General features: G+C 28.6%; 2 protein-coding genes across 5 annotated transcripts in view; one reads left to right on the forward strand and one right to left on the reverse strand.

Annotated features, from left to right (window-relative positions):
• Positions 1–4,973, forward strand: part of LOC129961690 (serine/threonine-protein kinase Warts-like) — a 74,614-nt gene extending 69,641 nt beyond the window's left edge. For all 4 annotated transcript variants that reach the window (XM_056075227.1, XM_056075225.1, XM_056075229.1 and 1 more), the window contains exon 7: positions 1,139–4,973. In XM_056075227.1, coding sequence (XP_055931202.1) covers positions 1,139–1,588 — 450 coding nt within the window. In that variant the 3' untranslated portion in view covers positions 1,589–4,973. The remainder of the gene's footprint in view (positions 1–1,138) is intronic.
• An 891-nt stretch (positions 4,974–5,864) lies between these two features.
• Positions 5,865–23,715, reverse strand: part of LOC129961691 (polycomb protein eed-like) — a 42,523-nt gene continuing 24,672 nt past the window's right edge. The window contains exons 6-12 of the mRNA XM_056075230.1: positions 21,569–21,650; positions 21,392–21,483; positions 20,083–20,216; positions 19,897–20,002; positions 14,625–14,777; positions 8,386–8,459; positions 5,865–6,037 (exon numbers count right to left, since the gene is read on the reverse strand). Coding sequence (XP_055931205.1) covers positions 5,905–6,037; positions 8,386–8,459; positions 14,625–14,777; positions 19,897–20,002; positions 20,083–20,216; positions 21,392–21,483; positions 21,569–21,650 — 774 coding nt within the window. The 3' untranslated portion in view covers positions 5,865–5,904. The remainder of the gene's footprint in view (positions 6,038–8,385; positions 8,460–14,624; positions 14,778–19,896; positions 20,003–20,082; positions 20,217–21,391; positions 21,484–21,568; positions 21,651–23,715) is intronic.

Consider the following 23,715-nt stretch of genomic DNA (forward strand, 5'->3'; position numbering starts at 1 on the left):
CTTTAGAGTAGAAATGATGGGTTTTTCTACTTGTCTTTTTTATTATTTTATTTATATAGTGTCTGCTATCCAGTATAAATAGGGTTCCAATGCTTAATAATAATATTATATTTATGTAAAATACTTGTATTAAATACTATCTTTCACAATACCTTGTACTTTAAGTAAGCATAGCCAACACATAAGCATTTAGGCCAGGCTTTCTTAAACTTTTGAGTTGAAAAATAAATTTGGAAATGTAATAATGATAATTTAAAAATTAATTCAATTTAAGCTGTGAAAAACTTTCAAATTTTTCAAAACAAAATTAGTTTTTGAAGAAATTTAATTACTAATAGAGAAAATTCTGGCAAAAGCTCCTATATCACCATTATTGCTTTGGTTCCTTCTGGAGATTGCAAGTCATAAACTTAAATCAGGAATTTTAAACAGTCTTTTTAAAAACAAATAAAAGTGACATTAAAAAAATCAGCAATGACATAGAAACGTCATGTGCACCCTTGAAGTTCAAGAATGAAACAAAATCCTTTTAATAAAGATGAAACTATATAATGCATTTTTATATTTCGAATTTTCCTTCAATTTTGAAATGATGTCAGTTAAACTGAACTTCCAAATCTGAAACTCTATTGCTTATCAGTTTCTTTAAAAAAAATTGGGAGAATAATAGCTTTAGTGGATAATCTATTCAAATTGGGAATCCACTTCAAAAGGTTAAATTTTGAAAAAAACATTGTTGCAGTAAGGATTCAAATGCCGCATTATTTTAAAATTGGCTACTACCTTATAATAGTTGTGAAATGAGTTGTAGTGTGTTCAATTTTCAATGAGTTGTAGTGTGGCTAATTTCATATTCTTAGATAAAATTTGCTATGGTAGATCTAAAATTCTTAAATAATTGGTTGATTTTCAGTTGCATAATTTTAATCAACTGTACCTATTAATGTAATTAAAATAATATATAACTGCAAGTAAAAGTTAATTTTAAATTATCAACAAATCTGTTTAGAGCAAATTTCCAAATTTAATTTTTCTCTCCCACTTGATTTTGCATTTATTATTAGATGAATGAACTACTCTGTTGATTACGTGCCTATTATGTAAAAAAAATTTATTCTAAATATATATTTTCCATTAGGTCATCAACTGGGAGACTTCTCTGCGAATTCCAAAAAAGGCCAATATTGCTGATTCTGCTGCCGACTTAATCCTCCAACTGTGTCGTGTGGCTGAGTCTCGATTAGGCCGCAATGGCGTTGATGAAATCAAACAGCACCCCTTCTTTGCTCCTATTGACTTCAATAGCGACCTTCGTAAAACTCGTGCCCCTTACATCCCAAAAATAACACACTCCACTGATACTTCAAATTTCGATCCAATTGATTCTGGGAAACTACGAAGCAGTTCAGAATCCAGTGATTCAGGAGACCTTAATGACCGTGGTGCTGATAATGATAAGCATCCAGAGCATGCCTTCTTGGAATTCACATTTCGACGTTTCTTTGATGATGGTGGGCAAGTGTATCCCAGCCGCACTCCATCATTAGATGAGACACCCGACAAGCAGAGTTCTCCGGTATACGTATGACAATACGAAAGGCTTTTAGTTTTTTTTCTCCCTTGTGTGAAAGATTTCTTGTATTTTGACTTTCAAAAAAAAAATCCCTTCTTCATTTGCTAAAGAGAAGAGACTTCACAAAATAGGCGGCATTCTAGTTATGAGATGTAAATGTGTTGTAGGCTGAAATTTCTATCCGTTAACAATGTGGTTTCAATAATTAGAGTTATTGGGTAATAATTTGATTTTTTTACCCGCTGTGTTCATAGGAAAGTAAGTTGACATAAAAAAATCAACCCCAAAAAAAACATTAATTTGTCAAACTATATATGCATATTTGAAATATCTGATATCTTTCTATTTTTAATAATTGCTTCTATAAATTTATAGCAATTTCTTGCTAATATTTAACTATGCAATAGATATGAGATAATTTGGTTCTTTTTCATTAGCTTGACAATAGAAATATAGGCTATACTTGCCATTTTCCTGTTAACAGTGGACTTAGTATAGAAACCTTTTAATGCAAAGTGTGCAATAGCAATGTAAGGTTTTTATACTTGATACACGCACATGTTGTAATGGAAACAAATTTTGTTTGTCAGAAATGCTGTATATTTAGTTAATTTGTTAATTAGAAATAGGATATATAATATTTGAGTCAATTCTAAACAGTGAAAAATACAATATGTTGATACATTATATTTGGATTTAAATTGCCATTAGCTTACAAATGTTTCCTTTTATGTCTCATTCTCATCGCTTTTGTGGAAGTTCCACCTATTCTTATGTAAGTTGATATGTATAGATAGAAAGATATATTCATTTATTATTTATTATCTAATGATTGGATAGATTCTGTTTGGAAGTATTTATGAACATAGGTTGAATGTTTTGACCTGATGAAATAAACCGTTAAATTTGATGAGAAAATTCAGAATTTTATTTTATATTATATTATTTATATATTTCAGAAAATTTTTAATGCGATAAATGAAATGTCCCATGCATTCTGAAACAGAATGCAATTTATGGTTTAAATTTTTATAATGAAGTATGTTACTGTTTTACTACTTCACATAGTTATGGGATGTATTTTATTGTTATATAGTGAAAACATTTTTTTTTTAGAAATTGAGTATTAAACTACTTCTATATAAAATTATATTATGTACACGGCTTATATAAGAGAAAAAAATACTGCAGATAGTTTTACTACTTGTGCATTTAATTAGAACATTGTCAAAAGAATCGGGTGAGAAGAAGAGAGGTATTTATATTATGAGTACCGATACTTGTTCTGTCCTCATGGATTTTTTTAGGGGGGGGGGGTGAGATTAATTATTGCCATTAAAGCTTAGCAGTAATTTGTTATAATCAATGTGCCTTTGTATATTGTTACAGACTCTGTTAATAACTATTCATTAATTACTCCTACTCACCACTAAGGCACACAGAAAGATTTGAATGACCAGACAATAGCCATAACTTTGGTGAGGACTAAGGTTAAGTCCTAAAGGCCAGCACTGGCCATGATACAACCCCTCTCCATTTGAGAGGCATGTCCCGTTATCAGTAGGGGGTAGCAACCTCACACCATTTATGTACCCACTTAGGTGTCAAGAAACAACTACCATACTAGAAGCTTCTCATTCTCATATCTGAGGTGTCCCCAGTGGGCTCTGTTAATAAATTTGGTTTGAATTTTTCGAAGTTAATGAGAAATTTAAGTGAAGTATAGCTATGATTTAAAGTGTTAGATAAATTACTAATGTTTTACATATTGGATGAATCATAAAAGAGAAGGGAAATCAATACATAAGAAATCATGAACTTATTAATTAGATGTAGAATCGTATTTTTTTACTTTGATTCTATGAGAATTGTTTGAAGATTTGTTATGTTTATCATAAGTTTAAATTGACCTTTTGCGATCTTAATTGTGTCATGATAATTTGATTGCTTTACATTTTTTTTTTTAATAATTCAGTGTACATATCTATACCTTTTGGAATTTTGCAATTGAATTGCAATATCTAGTCACTGAATTAATTTCGGTTGATATCTATTTATAAAAAAAATGGGGGCAGGGAGGTTAATTCTTCTTTTGAGGAATATTTGAAAAATATTTATAATTTGTTTATAATTAAAATATGCTTATTCCTTGTTTTTTTATTGGTACAGGGCCTTTTTTTTTAAAAAACCTGTGATAAATTTCAAAAGTAATAGATTCAATCTGTGGTATGATGTATTAAATAGTTATCTAAAAAAGAATGATAAAACTTTATGCTACATTAATTTTTCTTTTAATATTGTAATATAAATTGCAGCATAATTTCATTTGAATGTAATCAAACAATAGAAAATTACCATTTGGTGTATTTCAGTCCATTATTTTAAACTGTTCCCAAGTATATATATAGTGTCCCATGCATATTATTTAAATTCCAAATGTGCACACTGTCAACTATTTTTTTATGTAAAAATCAATTTGAGAAACATTCAATATTAATGTTTTCCTCACCTTGCAATGCTTTAGGGAAACAGCTTTCTGTATTTTCTAATTGATTCATCAGTTAGTAACTTCAACCATTTGATGTTAAAACCCTTTCAAACCTAATTTTTAGTTTTTAATGTGGGCAACTTTTTTTTTCTCCATAAAACATGATGACCCATCAATCAAATGGAACTTTTTTAAATCAGTTTATAAGAATGCTTGATAGTTCTATTTTTATACGAATGTTAAAAATTAAGCTAAGAAAGTCTTTCAGTATATTTAATAATCAGCAATATCTTCTATATACTGTTAATATAATTATAAATAGAGCATAACTTTTTAAAATGTTACTGAAAAGTATGACAGGAATCAAACTCGACTTCTCAAAATGTAACAGAATATTGGAAATCTGTAAAGTATGCATTTCATTCTATTTTTTAATTAGTGAATAAATATTGAATCACTTGATGATATGTTCTTCAATTCATAAATCATTTTTTTAAATCTTCTCAATATAGATTTTCATAATGGCAACTGTGATAATTTTACGGTGTGAAATTAAAAAGTTTGAAGTACTGAATTTTTAGCTTAGCATATTTACATTTGACAGAGTTCTTAACAACTGCTTGCCTAGAAGACTATTTTTATATACAGACTTTTTGCTAAGGAAAAACTAGTGCTCTATAGAACACTGTTGTTCGAAAAACATCTTGTAAATACTGCATTACTGTTGTATTCTCTCAGCCTTGTATAGCATTTTCATTAACACTTTGTAAATAGTGGATTTTCTGATTTGTGCATTGCTCTGTGTGATTGATTGTTTATATAGAATGCTGAAGGTTTACATCAAAGGGCATTGAATAGCCTCTTCTGTACAGGTTTCAAATAAAAAAAAAAAAATGTTTGTTTTTAAAACTAGTTTGTCTGATTATTATTTTTCTTTTTACTATATACTGTCAAACTTCTAGAATATTTATCTTTAATAAAATTTTTGTGATATATGTTATCATTCAAAAAGTATTGATGTATAAAATACCCTCTGACTTATTTGATTAAAAGTGGTAAGTAATAAACAAATAATGCACTGCATTAAAATTGCTATGAAAAAATGACTAAATTAATGAGATTATTTTAACTGTAGCTGAGTAATGCAGTTTTTATACCAATAATGTAAATAAAAAATTCAGATCCTGCTAAATTTCCTATTTATTGTACAATAATGTAGCGATTTTTAAAAAAAATTAATTGCTTTTTCTTTTTTGTTCCTTCGTATGATTTGAATAAAACTCAGCATTTTATTATATACAGAATAGATAATTGAAAGGTTTTTTTTTTTTTTTTTTTTTTGTTAATGAAAATCATGTTATCAGTAACTATATATAAAGTTTAAGGATTAAACAGAAGAAATATGTTTTATCCTAATAATAAAATGCCTAAATTGAGGGGTAAGGGAGGATAGACAATATTACTAGAAATATCTATATCTGTAAGATTTTTTTAGAATGCAAATATTTTTATTTCTTTGTTTTCTATTGAAACCAATTTCAGCCATTTTTCAAAACCTATAGTTATTTTAATTCTCTCAACATTGTCTGTTTCAAGTGTAAAGCACATATAATTCAATTTTTTATTCCTGATGCAATTACTTTAATTAGTAATTGTGATCTCAATAAAGGTCTTTATATTTAAGTAAAAAAATTATTTATGCATTTTAAGTACCTGCCTGTTATATCACTTATCAGAAATCCGACAATTTTCAAAAATAAGATCCCCCCCCCTCCCACTGAAGAGAAAATAAAACATAACTTTAAAAAAAATGGATTTTATTGATTCTCATAAAAACAAATATTTACACTTTACTTATTCTATCCCATCTCCATACAGAACCATTGTCACAAACACACAGAAGTATAGAACCATCTTTGTTGAGGCTAGTCTGACGAATAGGGCTGTTACATTTTGGATGTGTAAGGACTGTACATCTACAAAGAAGAAGAATAGAGTGTTATCTTAATGAAAAACTTCCACGGCTCAAAGGATTCTTTCTTTATTAAATTACATTAAAACTCATTTATTTCTTTTCAAAGCAAAATTACATAAAATGTAAGCACACATTTTTTTTGACTAGAATAGATTAAATATGATATTTAATTATAAGAGTAGATTAAATTAATTTTGATTTCAGATAAAACAAAGAGTTTTCAATAAAACATTCTTATGAGGATTTTGAAGAATCAATAACACCAAAATTCATCATATTGGACTAAAGCATTTTATTTATTAATTCAAGCATTTTTTTTTTTTTTTATATTCAGGACATAAAATCAATTTAGACTCTTACGATAAATGTAAAAGGATTTGCAACTGTTTGAATCTGAAATCATTGTACAGTATGCTATTACTTTTTTATAATGTTAAAGAACTACTACATAAAAAATAAGTAAAAATATAATAGCAAAAAGGAAAATTAAAAATAAAACTGGATTTAACTGTGCTTTTTTCTGGGCATGGATAATAACAAATGTTTTTTTGTTTTTTTTTCTGGGGAGAGAGGGATTATTTTTTTTAATACATAATTATTACATTTTTTTGTAAATTACACAAATTTCTTTTGCATAAAATTGTGCAATTAAATTCTTTTTTCTGCAATAAAATTTGGAAAACTTAAAGCATAATCTACATTTTACATTAATGTTTTTTGTAAAGTGTATGTATTCTTATACTATAGCAAAGATACCAAACTTTCAAACCAGTAAAAATAACAATTCTATGTTAAAATTTTAATACAGCTTAATTTTTAAAAATGAAACAATATTCACTAAAGATTAATTACTAGTGATGCACTATTTTTCTACAAAAGAAATAAATGAATATTTTAAAAATCAATTATAAGATAATATATATTAGAATTCTACTGCCGTTGTGGAATATTTTCATATTTGGAAAGCAATTGCTTTTTTTCTTTTCTTAAGTAAAAATAATATCTCGTAAGATTCAGAATTACTAAGATTTACCTTTGATTAATATTGAATTCACTGAAATATCTCAAAGTTATTAGCAAAGAAAAAATGCAAAATGTCAGTGAAAAATATTGCCTTGTTTTTCTTTATACTGTACTTTTGTAAAACAAATATATATATTATATATACTTGTGGCACATACCTAGATTTTGTTTATAATCTGTCTCTCTCTCTCTCTATATATATATATATATTTAATAAATGTTAATGTATGCGCACAGAAAACACTCTTATTACTTATTGTCCATTGATAATAAATCATTCAAATATAAACAAAATCATTCTATGCATTTCAGACTTCTTCATTGAACATTTTTCCTATTGCAATAAATTCATGGAGCTGCAAAATATTATTTCAGATGTTCTGGCGTGAGTTTACTGTTTCTCTCAAAAGTCAATTTAGCCAAGGAAAAAAAGATATAAAAGAATTAAAAAAAAAAAAAAAAGTTAAAACAGCATTTAATCACACTTGAAAATAGGCTTAACAGTTTTACATTTTAATGATGTATGACGCTAAGATTTGCTTATGGAAATAGATACTCATAAGCCAATTACATTTTAAAGATATCAATTTCATATTCATGTAATTTTCTCCTTAATTTTAATATCTTCGTAAAACGAGAATTGGATGTTAGATTTTCGCTAAGATAGAATTTTAGCTTTTGCTTTTATTTCTCATAAACATAGTTTTTAATTTTAGTACACTTATTTGACTGAATTCATGTTTTTCAGTTATATCAAAGACAATCAAATAATAAGAAATTTTTTTTTAAAAAAAATTCCTTATTAATCATTAAATGTCAATAATCTAAGTGAACAAGCTGGTTGCCAAAAGTAGCTAGTTGTAATAATTTCACACATGAATTATGTTGACATCATAAAAATTAATTCTTTATGAAACTGTTTCACCATATAATCATGTGAAACATTCTCATAGGGAGATTCATATGATGAACTGGACTACCATTTGAATATATTTAATGTTAACAAATAAGAGTCACAACAGAAAATAATTGTTGCATTTGCAAACAAAATTAAGATTCCTCCTTAAAATTGTGTTCAGATATACTTCTATTTCTATCATTGTTTACTAGGAAATTATAATTGGAAATTAAAGTAATCTGTATGTAATCTATTAAAAAAGCTCTTCAGCATAATTGGAAATAATGATAAAGTCTCATAAGATAAAGATTAGGGTAGAAAATAATTTTTAGAACTTAAAGGTGAACCAAAATCTGTGTTTTACAATTAAAAAAAATCATGTAAATAATATTTCACTAAACCATTATATCAATAAATATGATACATACCTGGCCATTCCAGGATCATCTACATCTAAATCCCACACATAAGCCCTGCCAACTTGATTACCTAATGCTAAAATCTGAAAGAAGCAATTTAAGAATGCTCATTTTAAAATAAAGTCATTATAGAATTTTGAAAATAATTACATAATTGAGCAAAATTTAACAAAAATTTAAATAAATACAAAAATACAACCAAATATCAATTTACAAAAGTTAGTCCATTCCAAGAAGAAACTGATAAAACAAATTATTTTTCCTCGTCATAGTAATAAAGATAGAAAGTAAAACAGATCAGTCAATAGTAGTCCAATGATTCCACAATTTCCCTCAGAAAAAGTTTAAGCCAAAGGGATTTTCTTTTCTCAGAGACCTTAGTTATGTCATTTTAATTGCTATTTCTAAAGTTTATAGGACATAGTGACCTAGAATTTTAATAAAATTTTATTGTTCAGTAAAAGTCTAGTATAACTGTTCCAAGTTTTCTTCCTACAATCTATAAAATGAATACCAACATTATATATTTTGTTACAGAAATATGACTCTAAACTCTTAAAGTTTCAATTGATTTTCCGAATTTAAAAGGAAAAAAAAAAATCGTCTTCCAAAAGATGACGCAAAAAATTATTTAAACAAGGGTCCCACAGAAAAATATGTACCTTTACATACATATATAAAAACTTTCGTTTCATTTCTCCTCTTTATATTTAGCTCGAGAATTCCTTACACTTAAGATCAATTATTTTGATACTTCAAAATTACTTATTCTGCTATTTGCTTGAATGCTTTTGTAAACAATTCCTTTTGCCACGAATGTTTGTTCTTTAATATCCTACAGTAGAAAATCTTTGTTGATCGGAAATCTTCTTTATAAAAATAAATCATTATCACTTTTAATAATGATTTGGCATCATTGCAGGATTTTAGGTGAGTATAGAAAAGGCTTAACCAAAATTTATTAAATCTCTGTACTTTCACAAGTGAAAGAAATCGTACTGAAAGTTTTATTAGAAATTCTGTTAGTCACTTTCACCAGCTTATCGCTCTTCTCATCATAATGAAATTCCAAAAAGTTGCCATACTTTTCACAGCCCAGAATTTGGCGATAGTAGGGTTCAGAGGCAGAAAAATGAAATCGCCGATCACATGCATAATTGGCGCGAACTGCTCTCGTCGCTAATTTAACCTGATTTTTAGATTAAACGAATTACCCAAGTTCTTCAGATCTATAAAATTTCCTGCCGTTTGCCCAATTCCCCGGTTCTGTCACACCCTGATTCTTGTCAATAAATTTTAAAAAGTTGTCTTTAAGGCACAAGCTATAAACTCGATTGCAAATGTGCAAGCAGTGTTAAAAGAATGCAGTTTTGTTTAAGGGTCGAAAGTGTTCATTTTTAATAAATTTTTAAACATTTCTAAGTCAGCAAGTTTGCTTTTTCATATCTCAGCAAATTTTATGGATCTGAGACTTTGTGTCCTAACAGATGTTTCTTATAGTGTAAGAAAAATATATTATTCATTGGCACTTTTTCACTATGCGGGCTGTATAAAAATTAATTTTTAACTTTTTATTATCCTTCACTATTAAGTGTATTCATATATTTTCCTTATTTGATGAAAATTTGTTGAACATGTCTAATTGCAATAGTTAAGGAAACGAACGCTTGGCCTACTTTTTCGGGACATCCTGTATATATGAATATTAAAAAGCTACAAAATCAAGAATTCAAGCAAAAAAACTTATTTGAGCACATTAGCAAAAAGGAATTTTAGTGTATTTGATATCTTGCTATGATACTTTCCAGGAAAGAAAATAACGGTTTGTGCCACGAGAGGATAACTGAAAAAATTTATCAAGCTCTTTTTGGTTCTTACCAATTAGTGAGTATCATGTGCCTCTCTTTATTTATCTGGGCCTTTTTTCACTAGAAGCGGGGGATGAATAGGTTGTGACCGATTTCAGAAAATGCTTTAATAGAAAGGCCTACAATGTTACTAATACATGGTTGGATACGAGACATGGTGACTACCCTCATCAAAATGAGTACCGAGAGACAAAATTTGAAATTTTCATTATTACAAGATTAAATCCCACTTGGACTGTTGGAACGGCAATGTTCACTGTGTAGCTTATATTTATAAGAAAATGCAAAGTAGCGGGTGCACCAATAAGTCTTAGAAAAACAAGAAGACAATCGACATCAATATTTAAAAAAGAAATACCCCCCCCCCCATATGGGTACAAATTAGCAGAGACGATGGAGAAAGAAAAAGAAACTGTGGGGGGGGGGGATTACAATTGTCTTGACGATGAAGTTCAGAGATAGTATGATGAAGATGATATTAAAAAGGAACAAATGTTGTGAGGTTGCACAAATCTGACAACAGATTTCATCACAATTGATGGCAAGTATCATAACATGTTTTGGATAATTTTGCTGAAAATTTAACAAGTATAAAACAAGTTGCCCTGCAGCAGAATATATAGTTCAGACTATGAACAAGATGTTTTCCCTACAATGAAAAATAATGATGGCAGCCAATCTGCCTTTTGTTAAACTGCAAGATGTAATTGATTTTGACACGAAACATAAAAAAAATATTAAGAATAAGCTTGCTGAGCAGTATGGTGACAGGCTTCTGATTGCTAACAAAGTAACAAGTCTAACTCTTCACTGGTTTAGAGACATCAGTTATAACGATTTAAACAAAATAAATTTCATAATATGAATATTAAAGACCTGATCTTGGAAAAAAAAATGACTACAGTCAAGATTCGTTTAGAAAATAATTGAAATCATTCATGAAGATTTTGTGAAGTGGATAATTATCCACCAGAGAGTAGTCAAATTTTATCTTAAAAAAAAATAAGCAGTTTATAAGCACTTTTTCAGCACCTTTGAGAAAAAAACTAAGGACCAACATTAACATAATAGTTTTGATCATGGAACTAAGTTACGATGAAATTCAATAAGATAGCCAAAAATACTACTCAAACTTAAAAAATAGTCACACAGAATACCACCAGTAAATACTACATATTTATGAATATTAAAGCTAAGTTAGTTGAAATGTTTTTCTGCAAGTTTTTCATGAAAATCAAAGTCTAGTACTTTCAATCCACATCTGAAATACTTTATTTACATTACAATTTGTATTAAGAAGAAAAATATTAAATTGCCACGACATTAACATTTCAATTTCTTAATAGGAAAAAAGGTTAAGTAAATAAGTAAAAAAAATCTGCAATTAAAAAAAAAAACACTAAAAAATAACACAATTTTATTAATACGTAAAAAAAAAAAAAATTACATTTCCTTTTAGAAATTTCACTATCTAACTCTTTCAAATGTTCACTTTTCTTGTTAATCATTTTTTGCAACTCATTCCATTTTTTTAGCAATGAAAAGTCTCTGGTTTAATCAGCTTTTTGAGAAAATTCAATAGCATTACATTTAATTTCAGCAATTTCCTTTCCTAAGAGAGATTTATTTTTCTGTACACAGACTGATGAATCAGATTCTAATTGTCTTTTCTTTATGCCATTCGCAGCGATTTTTTTACTGGCAGCAATCTCTTTGTTTCTCCAAAAAAAGGTGATAATTTGAATAGGCTGCTAATGCCAATATCCACAATTCTTTATCAATAAATTCATCAAAAATTCCTTTCATAAAAATACATTTATAAATAGAGCAGAACAATCTTTCTTTTACTTGTTTTCAAATAACTTTTAATTTATCTTTAAATCTGTAGGGAAAAGAGTAGAATAAATGACTAATATATATATATATATAATATCGCTTAATTTAATTTGAATTAATATCCCATTTTTCTCATCCTAAATTAGTCCATGTTACTTGATTCTAAAACTTTCTGATCCAAATCCTACTTTTTAAAATTTAATTTTTGCCAGCACTAAGCTCTAAAAATCCTCTTTTTTGTTTCCCACACTGAAAGCGAAAAGATAAATATCCCTGGCATCTACACAGTTGTTTTAAAAATATTTAAGATTCCCTTTTCTAAGTAGACACATGTCAAAGAAATTCCTATCAGAATCTCATAATAAAATCATTAAAGTGGAAAAATTCAGTTATTTTTGCTTTTGTATTCATAACATAAAGGATGAACATAAAGGATAAATAAAAAAAATTAACAAAAGAGATATTTTTTCTCCATGCATGCATACATACTATAATATATCATCATAGGAGAAAATTATTTCAACTCATTAATGCAATCGAACCAGCAACCAGCATCACTTCCTTCTTTATGGTTAGCACTTTTCATTAAAGGATGAGACAAAAAAAAATAAAAAAATCTTATACTAAGGCAAATCTAACTTCCTGAAAACTTTATTTTATCTTCAGAAAGAAAAATAAGCATCTTTGTAAAAAATAAGCACTTTTAAGGCCAGTATATAAGGATCATAAAAAAATAAGCAGTTTTTAATGACCATGTGAATTCATTACTAACTTGTTCTTTAATGTCATCACTAGTGAGTATGATTTATTGGTTTTTCTGAAGGAAGAAAAATAAAGGCCACAGTAAAGACATTAAAATGAAGTGAACTGCAATTTGTCATGTCATTACATATACAGTTCATCATTAGCACTTATTACAATCACCCTTACTTTGAAGAGTAAACATGATAAAGTATGGTACGAGAGTGTCTATGCAATATAGATAATCCATTCATTTGCATAGACACTTAGACTCCAGATGACTAATAGACATCTTATTTTTCTGGAGATTTTATTATTCTTATAATTTATCATTCTTATAGCAATTCTACATGAACCTTCAGATGTACAGCTGACACATGCTCAGAGCAAAGAATATTGAAGTACCCAGTGGATGCCACATCTGTGCCTAATTGTTATATGTAAATGATGTTTTGAGTGTGTAGCTTGTGTGTCTGCACACAGTGAAGTGAAAATTAAAATGTGAAAAGAGAAATTGTGTGTGTGTGTGTGTGTGTGAGCTCTATATCAAACATTGGTTTGTCAATAGGGAAATTACCAATCATTAGAGCATTTACTGGATTACAGCTGATCATTAAGGAAAATTTGTGCAATCTTTCATTTTTGTGGAGATAATGAATTATGAAGAAAATGTTTAAAACTTGGCTCAAGGAAAACCTCAGGTTGATTTGATTGCCGAGGAATTGTGTGATGATGTATCACCAGAAGCCAAGTCTAAAAACTCTTAAAATGTTTAAACATGATGATGAATGTTAAAAATTTCATTAATAGTGCTGAATGAAAAAAAAATCTCATGAAGAAGCTAGTATTAGAACTCTTGAAGTTGAAAAAGCTAAAATAGAAAGATCAAATCTAGAATGAGATGTGACTAAATCTCAATCTAATTCAAACAAAAGCAAAAGTGCTATGCAAACTGAAAGTCAGAATTCTTTTTTAAATTCTATAATAAACAGCATAAAAATTGATGATTAATATTCCAAGGAAACCAGAAGCATGGGATTCCCCCCCCCCATAACTTGAAAGAGCTTTTGTATGAAAAACGTGTCTGAAAAAAATATTAATTATTCTATAAGGTGAATGGGTATTCAAGATTATTGTGTAAATTAAAGTTGACAAACTTAATAGTATGAAGTAGTGAAATCAATATTATGAGAATTTGAGCCAACTGCTCAAATTTGTTTAGAATTGGTAGTGGTGGTGTGTTTAAATAAGATCTTGTTACATACTTAAGTACTAAACTGGTAAAAATATTTTTTTAAGAAAAATTAATAGTTTTGGGATTAGTTTCATACTTCTGAAATGAAAATTCCTTTAAAAATTTGTGGGACATTTTGAAGACATGTGTGTAACAAAAACTGCACAAGCAAAGAAAAAAAAAATGATTGACGATATCAAAGGTTTTGTTTTATGATATTGGCAAATTTTTTTTTAATTAGTGGAATTTATGTCAAAATATATACAGAACATTATTAAAGCTAAAGAATGACATATCCCCCCTCCCCCAAATTCTAAGATATGGTTGTAGAACGTATACTAAACTAAATATTTACGTTTGCACCAATTAATTTGAGCAATACTTTATCTCTTTACCCCAATCAATGAATGAAATCAATTAACATCACTAGCTGGCATAATTTATTTTTTTAAATAACATTTAAAAAAATTCAGAAATCTTAGTGAAAAAAAAAAAAATGACAGAAATTTGAATAATTTACAGTGCTTAAAAAAAAATGCAATCAGCAATTTTCAAATAAAACTACTGACCTTTTGTTCAGCATCTAATGAAAATCGCATGAACCAAATTTCACATTCTTTAAATTCATATCGTTGAATGATAGTCACCGAAGTATCTGCACTAGAGATTTCTGTTTGATCAAGCTGTCCAGGCTTCCAGCAGATTATGCAGTTTTCACAAGACTAGAAAGGAAAAATCAAATTATTAAAACTGAATTATAAACAGTCAGATTTAATATCAAACCGAAATTAACTTCTTCACTCAACTGATATTGTTCATTTGGTTCATTCAACTGATATTACAATTAAAAATTATTTATAAATTAAAAAATTTCATTAAATAGTTAAAAAGGACAAGGAAGAGGGGAATGCATTTCAAATAATGTAGTAGGAATATTTTAGTTCAGTATTTATCTTTGTTAAAATTATTTAATGGAAATAACTTTTACTTGCAGTTAAGAGAAATCCCAAATCTCTTATGACAGGGATTCTAGCAGAGAAAGGGGGGGGGGTTGTTTTCAATCCATCCTGTTTAATATAGCAATAAGATCCCACAGATACTCGAAGTTCAGGTTTAATTACGAAGCTTGAAGTTCAGGACATTTATGTCACTTTTTAAAATCAGATATGATAGAATTGGTGAAAATTGTCTGTAGCAACATTTTTTATTGATGGCAATCTAGGGCAAAAAATCAATCTATAGAATGAATTCCATCTTTGGGAATACTATAAAAATAAAACATAATGTGAGGCAGTGAAATAATAGTACACATTGGATGTTATGTATCCTAATCAAAGAAATTGAAGGGAAAAAAAAAAAAAACCATGTTTCTTGACCTTTACCTCTAACCCTCCTTTTTTAAGTAAAAAGAATGTAAGACATGCGTTGGGTACATATTCCTACTTTATAATCAATAAGCTTATTTAACAAGCATCTCCTTTTACTACAGAAACAAGGAATAATGCTATATAATACTAAAATAGAAATGTATAGCAATACTAGGACATATTATATATATTTACCAAAATGTTTTCTAATATAGTAGATAAATGTCCGATTTTAGACTGATAAAAAGGAATAATTTCTTGAAATTCATTAAACACTCACATAATCGTACAGGCATATTCACAATTTGTAAACTCGCATAATTGTAAAAATTTCCTAAATAAGTATTCCTTGTTCAATTTTTTTCCCACACAAATATACAAAAAGGATGCGACTTATTCAAGATATTGTTATGTATGCATTAGTAGCCAAATGTTCAAGATTCATTTCAATAAAAATCCTCTGAAAAAATACTTTAAAAAATGTTCTGTACATAATTTTCTAGCAATAACTTCAAGAACCCTCACCCAAATAAAAAAATGAATGAATAATGTCATAACATAAAAAATTAAGAATTCAACATGTTTGATTATCATTTTATTTCATTTCATGTTATTTGCAATTAAATCCACAATAATACATAAATAAATACATTTGAAATATTTAGTGAATAGAGTGGAAATACTCTATTAAGTAAGCTAAAAACGGAAGTAATCTTTTTTATGGCTGCAATGTGACAATACTTATACAAGGTGTTTTTTTTAAACCGACAGTATTGAGAGACCTCTGTAGCTCGAACTATCAGCCATAAAGCCACCAAATTTTGTACGGGGACTATTGAAAACATGGGAAAAAAGAATCCGCGAAAAAAATTTAGCTCCAAAAGTTGCCGATAGGGGGAATGTGGCGCTTTTGATCTAAATTTTAAGTTTAACTGCATGATAAAATTTTAAAAAGCTACAGTAAACAAATAAAAGAATAACAAAGAATTTTGCACAAATGTGCTTTGTTCGAAAAAATAACTTCTGTAAATGGTTACAAATAAAGAGGAGATTCTATTCAACTTTATTTTTATTCTTTGTTCTTTTGTTTTTATTCAGTAGAATCGCATTGGCTATTTTCAATGTGACTTCCATTTTCTTGACATTCTGTACACCATACTCTCTACAGATGAATGCAACATTTCAAGAAGCATGTTCATAACAGTCTGTGTTATGTTTTCCTTTAAAACTGATAAGTTCGAGATTCCACCAAGATAAACCTTCGATTTTAAATAACCCCACTGAAAAGTCACATGGGGTTAGATCTAGGAAGCGAGGTGGCCATGCAACACGAAAACAGCGACTAATGACTCTTTCTTCTGTACAGTGATGGCGCAACAGTGACTGTATGGATTTACCAATGTGGTGGTGCTCCATCCTGCATCAAGACAATTTTATCTAAGCACTGCCTTTGCTGAAGATGTGGGATAACAAAACGCAGCATATCATGATATCTTTGAGTTTTTAGGGAATAGGTCGGCGGTCCTGCTTGGGTAATAGTCTAAAAAAAAGTATGGTCCGATGATAAATTTCTGCTGTAAAACCATACCAAACAGTTATTTTTATGAATAGTTGAGTTTCTTGAAATGCATGGGTTGTTCAGATGCCCAAATTCTAGAATTCTGAGTGTTAACAGTCTCATTCAAATAAAAATGGGCCTCATCACTCCAGAGAATTGTCCAAGGCCCAAGCATCGTCGACCTCCATCCTGGCAAGAAATGACAAAGCAAAGGTTAATCGAAGATCATAATCTGTAGGTTTTAATTCATCCAAAACGCTAATTTTATATGGATAAAATTGAAGAATTTTTCTTAAAGCTTTCCATACTGTTGAAACACTAACATCCAGTTGTCGGACAACTCCGCGTGTGCTCTGATATTACCAGCAATGCTCGCCTGATTTCTTTCAACGATTGCAGCCGCAACATTTTTGATCGTATCCTCCGACACCGGTTTCCGTCCTCTACCAGGCCGAGTTGCGAGAGAACCTGATTTTTCAAATTTTTTATTGGGTTGGCAACTAAGTAATTGCGGATTTTTTTTTATAAAATCAAAGACAATTTTTTTTATGAAACTAAATAACTTTATTCTGTAATGTATTGCCCATTTTGATCAATGACCTTTTGCCATCTTTCAGGCAGCATCATAATCCCACGTTCATAAAACTTATGGTTTTTATTTGCAAAAAAACTGAATCAGGTACGATTTGACATCATCATCATTATTGAAATTTTTACCATTCAAGGAGTTTTGTAAAGATCGAAACAAAAAGTAATCAGATGGTGCAAGGTTAGGACTATATGGTGGATGTGGCAAAACATCCCAACCAAGCACCAATAATTTTTGCCGAGTGACCAAAGATGTGTGTGGCCTTGCATTGTCATGATGGAATACAACACCTTTTCGATTTGTCAATTCGGGCCGCTTTTCTTCAACTGCATTGTTTAATTTCGTTAGTTGTTCAATGTAGACATCAGAATTGATCGTTCGGTTGGGTGGTAAGAGTTCAAAGTAGACAATTCCTTTGTAATCCCACCAAACTGATAACAAAACCTTCTTTTGATGAATATCAGCTTTTGATGTTGTTTCAGTTGGTTCACCTGGCCTGCTCCACGATCTTTTCTGCTTGATATTGTTGTAAACAAACCATTTTTCATCGCCAGTTATCAGTCGTTTTAAAAATGGATCATTTTCATTACGTTTCTTTAGCAAAGCGCAGCTGTTAATGCGTTGCGTTAAATGCGTTTCTTTCCGTTCGTGAGGAACCCATGTATCGAGTTTTTGAACATAGCCAAGTTGTTTTAAGTGATTTTCAATGCATGTATGTGATACATGAAGCTTCTCTGCAATCTCACGTGTTGTACTGTGACGATCCGAATCGATTATTGCTTTGATTAGGTCGTCATCAACTTCAACTGGACGACCAGAGCGTTTTTCATCTTTGAGTGAAAAATCACCAGAACGAAATTTGGCAAACCAATTTTGACACTGCCGTTCTTTTAAGACTTCGTCACCATAAACAGCACATAACTTTTTATGAGCTTGCGATGCGTTTTTCCCTTTGCGGAAATAAAAAAGCAAAATATGACGAAAATGTTCCTTTTGATTTTCCATTTTTCAACGAACGCCAAACGAAAACTACGCAACCGATCAAAAAACTTTTACTGATTGACAGCTGAATTGCCAACTATCAAATAACAAAATGTGTTTTACATTTGTACTACGTCTGCAAACCTAAAAATTCAATTGAAGCCATCTATGAGTGAAATCCTCAATTACTTAGTTGCCAACCCAATAATTATTGCTTTCACTGCATTAATTGATAGATGTAATTTACGCAAATTGTTTCGACTTCTAAATTCGCGAAGTGCGGCGGATGCATTGGATTGATTAAGAGAAAAAGAGCTTCACAAGTAATGCAAGTTATGCTAAAGTGAGACACATTTTACAAATGAACTGATACTTGAAAAGATTTTCAATGCCCCTCTTCTATTTTATAACTCAAAATATTGGCGCTGGTGTCGACTATGTAATCGGGATTTTGGATTTTGCGCCACATTTCCCCCAACGACAACTTTTGGAACTAATTTTTTTTTTTTTTCGCGGATTCCCTTTTCCCATGTCGTCAATAGTCCCCGTACAAAATTTGGTGGCTTTGCGACTGATAGTTCAAGCTTCAGAGGTCTCTGAGTACCATCAGCTTAAAAAAAAAAAAAAAAAAAAAAAAAAAAAACACCTTGTAGAGGCAAAAAAAAAAAAAAAAAAAAAGATACATCATTTCATTCAACATTAATAGCCATACACACTATATAAAAAAAAATCTTTGTATTAAGTCATTTTAAATAAAAAAAATTATGAAAATGCATTTTCTTAATGCTTGTACATAAATGTACATTCTGTTAATGATTATGATCTAAAAATGACGTAAGTTTCTCATTTCAATATAAGAACAACATATTCAATTTCATGCAGAACATGCTTATTTTCATGCATCTAGTTATTTTTAGCTACTGTATTCATATTCAAACCAACATACACACAGACCTCCTCCCTCTTCCTGACATGAAGTCTAAAATGTTAAAAATTTAATAAATACTGAAACTTAAATGTTTCAATGGCAAAAAAAATTCTTGAATAACTTACAAAAAAAATCATTACAAACATAAATGGCTTCCATTTGAAGAATCATTAATAATTGATGCTTATGTGATTAAATGCACATTTTAAAATTTTTCTTTGAAGAATTCACGGAAAGTAGAGAAGCTTAAATTTTCACAAAAGATAATGGAGTAACATTTTTCTAAAATAGAAAATTTTACTATGTTTCAAACATATTATAATTCATTAACTCTGAAAATATGAAATAAAAATTAGACTGCAAAGAACTAAAAAAAAATTCTATTCAAAAGAAAACTGTCCAGTGGCACAATACTAACTTTGGAAAGAATTAAATTTCCCATCCACCGTACACAGTCGACATAATTCATATGGATATCACGTGTGGTGAACAGAGGAAAATGCTGTTTGAGGGTATTAAATGGCCTGTAAGAAAAGATTTCATAAATAAAAACCATGTGATTTGTTAAAAAATTGAGGCAAATTAGGACTTTAAATCAGCTCACTTGTTTGTTTTTGAAGGGTTGTATTCATAAGACTCCTTAATAGCATTCCGTACTTGTTGCTCTCTAAGATCCCAGATTTTTAGAGAATGATCCATTCCACAAGAGACAACTTTTTCACCTAGAAGATCAAAGTCCTAAAAAGAAGTTTCAAATTTAAATCAACATTTTCAAATAATCCAATTCTTGTAGCATATTCAGTTTGTCAGTAATACATATTTAATAATAATACTGTCAGTAATAATTTGCCAAAATCGAAAAAATTGTGGTGTATCATTATATACAATTTTTAAAGAAGATCCTAATGTATTACAAAATAAGTAATTTGTATGAAGTTTCTCTAGGTTTTATATTTAATGAAATAAAAATCTATGTTCCAGAGAAGAATTCCTTAATTTCATTTCCTTAATACTGATTAACAGAATTATACATCTATTAAATCCTAGAATGGCAAATTGTGCACATTGGTGATCTCTCATACTGTTGCACTTCAGTTATTACTGTTTATAAAGAAGCTTATTAGCTAGGAAAGAATAGGGTGGACTACAAATAATAGCAATGATTTAAAAAATACTATTGTAGAGAAATCTGTCTGATGAATGTTTTGGTGAAAAATCCAAAGGTTCAATAATAGATAATGATAGTTTATTTTACATGTAAAAAATAAACACAAGAAACAAAGCAGATGAAGCAAACACAAAACAGTGCTTGCAGAAATGAATTTCACACAAATAACAAATCATTAATAAATAACGTAAACAGACGATGCACAGATAAATTTTGGAGAGTGGTAATGTGAATCTCAGAGTGATTTTTTAAAAGCTTGAATGAAAATTAAATTAGATTTTGATGTTATTTTGCGATAGCTTCTAAAAATATTCCAACAAAAATTATTTTTACACTGTTTCAAAGTCAAAAAAAAAAATCTTTTCAATGATGCCAATTTAGTTGCAATGAAATTATTAAGCCCATATTTAATTAACTTTTAAATGAATTTTTATGCATATTTCACAACAATATTTTCATTACCGAGAATGAAACCCAATTCATTTTTATTATTTCATAAAAGGTAATTTTCTTGCATTGTTGAAAGTTAAAAAAGGATTTTATTTAATATCTAAGCAAGACGAATAAAAAAATGTAATGAATTGTAGGTGAATTCAAAAGTACCATAATGTTTTCAGGAAATTAATTTTTTTTAAAAAGTGTGCAAATTAAATAACCAAATTAAGCAAATTTATTGTTATATTTTATAATGTATTGTGATATCAATTACACTACAAATTTCATACAAATTTGAAAAAATATTTACTGCACTCAGAACTTCATCTCTGTGCCCTTCGACACCACCAAATATTGCTATGCATTGGTCTGTTTTAATGTTCCATAAGCGTAGAGCATGATCTATAAAGAAAAATACAAGATACAACATATTTCTGCTACAAAAAAAAGGTAATATTTTATTCTTGTTAAAAGGAATGATCCATACCTTTACTAACAGACAGTAAAATGTTACAGTCAAACGGATGAAACTTCAATTCGTTTATGGCATTTCCGTGTCCAATGTAATGCTAAAAATTATTAACATTCAAAATTTGAAAACAATTTACCTTTCATTAACTGAAGAAATTGTAACTTTTTCTCTAATTGTAATCAACATAAAAAATCATTAAAATAAACACCATAAAAAAATCTAGCCTTTGACCTTTAAAAAAAAAAAGAGGAAAATAATTAATCATTGATAAACATATAAAGGCAGAATTGGAGTTTCTCTAAAAATTATTTAAATTAAATCTTAATGATCTATCTATTAAATGACTAAAATCAAATCTTAACATCTATTTATAATCATCATCATTTATCAAAAATCATACCTTCTTTCTAAAATTATTTTAAAAAATTGAATTAAAAAATAAATTTAAGTAAATTTCTTAAAAAAAATTTATTTAGTAAAATTAAATAAAAATTACAAGCTATTTTTGCCTACAAACAATAACATTCTAAATAAAAGTCATGGCAGTTTTTTTTTGTTTTTTTTTGAGACCACAACTTGCAGTTTTAGAAGTTATTGTTTAAACAACTGTTAAAAACATAAAATGCTGGGGGAAAAATAATCCGATGTATAATCATTCATCACTCAGAGAACAGATATGATATAAAATAAATCTACCCTTCATATTAAAAGAAAAAAGGTAGTCACTGGTAGCATATTTGTTCACCTTCTACCCCTCTCACAAAATAGGCGATATTTAGAATATATTGATGTTGCTTGCATTCTCTAGCAATGATTACTGAGTGGATTGTGCCAGACTACTTTATGTGGTCATAGACAGACTGCCTGTTGTGAAACATATGATATTTTCCATTCTAATTTCAATATTTTTATTTCCACTGAATCTTTTTTCAATAGATGCCTGTTCATGAGAAAGAATGAAAATAATTTTCAAAACTCCCCACAATTTTATTTTTTTTAATTTATGGTCTTAAAATAGAGGTTTTCATGATTTTAAGGAATACAGGCTTTAAGAAACTGACTTAAAGAATAACTGATTTTATTCTACTTTAACAAAAGGAATTGAATTTGGTAATTTTAAATGATGCATTTGTGACTGGAGTGGTTGTATCTATATGTCATTACCTGAAGTTTTATCAGTTTGAGCCAAATCTTTTTGATTATCATCATAATCAAATAATTTAAAAGGTTCATAAATCTAGAATTAAGTTCATTCTGTAATTTCATTTTCAGATATTTAAAATGTTGATTGAACGTTTTATGCAATAATTATTTATCAAAATGCATATTGAAAGTTTCTATTAATCTTTGGTCTTCCAGTAATCAAATATAGTATAATTTAGTAGATCGAACATAAGCTAGCATTACTTCACGATTAGCATGCGAATTAAACTTATTTCTAAGTTGCTTGGTTGTTCCTACGTAAACATCACATAAAAGTATTCTAAAATTTATTACAATTAGCTTAAAGCCAAAATAAACTTCAAAAGGTGTTTTATTCTTAAATTTAATATGAATTTGGTTTTTTGGAAACATATCAATACCTCTGCCCCAAAACAATTTTCAATAATCTTCACAAATTTTAACAAATTAAATCAGAAATGCAGAACAATTTATTTTGGAAGAACAACTGTTCAATATCTTTGATTATATGGAGTTTTTATGTTTTTAATTTATCTATTTCCCAATTTTTACAATCATTAGAAGCAATACAACTGACAAATGTATACAAAAAATCACTCAAACCAATAAAAAAAAATTTGTACTTAAAATTTTAGGATTTGAGGTAAATTGACATATTATTATAACCATCTGTGTGTCAAGTTTCACGGCCATTAGAGAATGCATTTATCTGGATTTGTCAGAACAAATACCTCCTTTGTATAAGTATGGATTATTATGTTTAAATAATTATTGTACTAAAAAGGTTAAGTTCAACAGCAAAGCATAATAATTCATTACAAATTAATTGCAATATAATTCTTGAAATCAAAGTTAATTAAAGCTAAATCAATAAAAAAAATACAAGAATTTAATAGTCTTAACAATCTGCTTTCAAAGCAACAATTAATTTTAGTACATGATCTAACTGGATACGAAGGGGGAAACTAAAATTGAAAAAA

Source organism: Argiope bruennichi, chromosome 2, assembly GCF_947563725.1.
Source record: "Argiope bruennichi chromosome 2, qqArgBrue1.1, whole genome shotgun sequence".
NCBI lineage: Eukaryota > Metazoa > Arthropoda > Arachnida > Araneae > Araneidae > Argiope > Argiope bruennichi.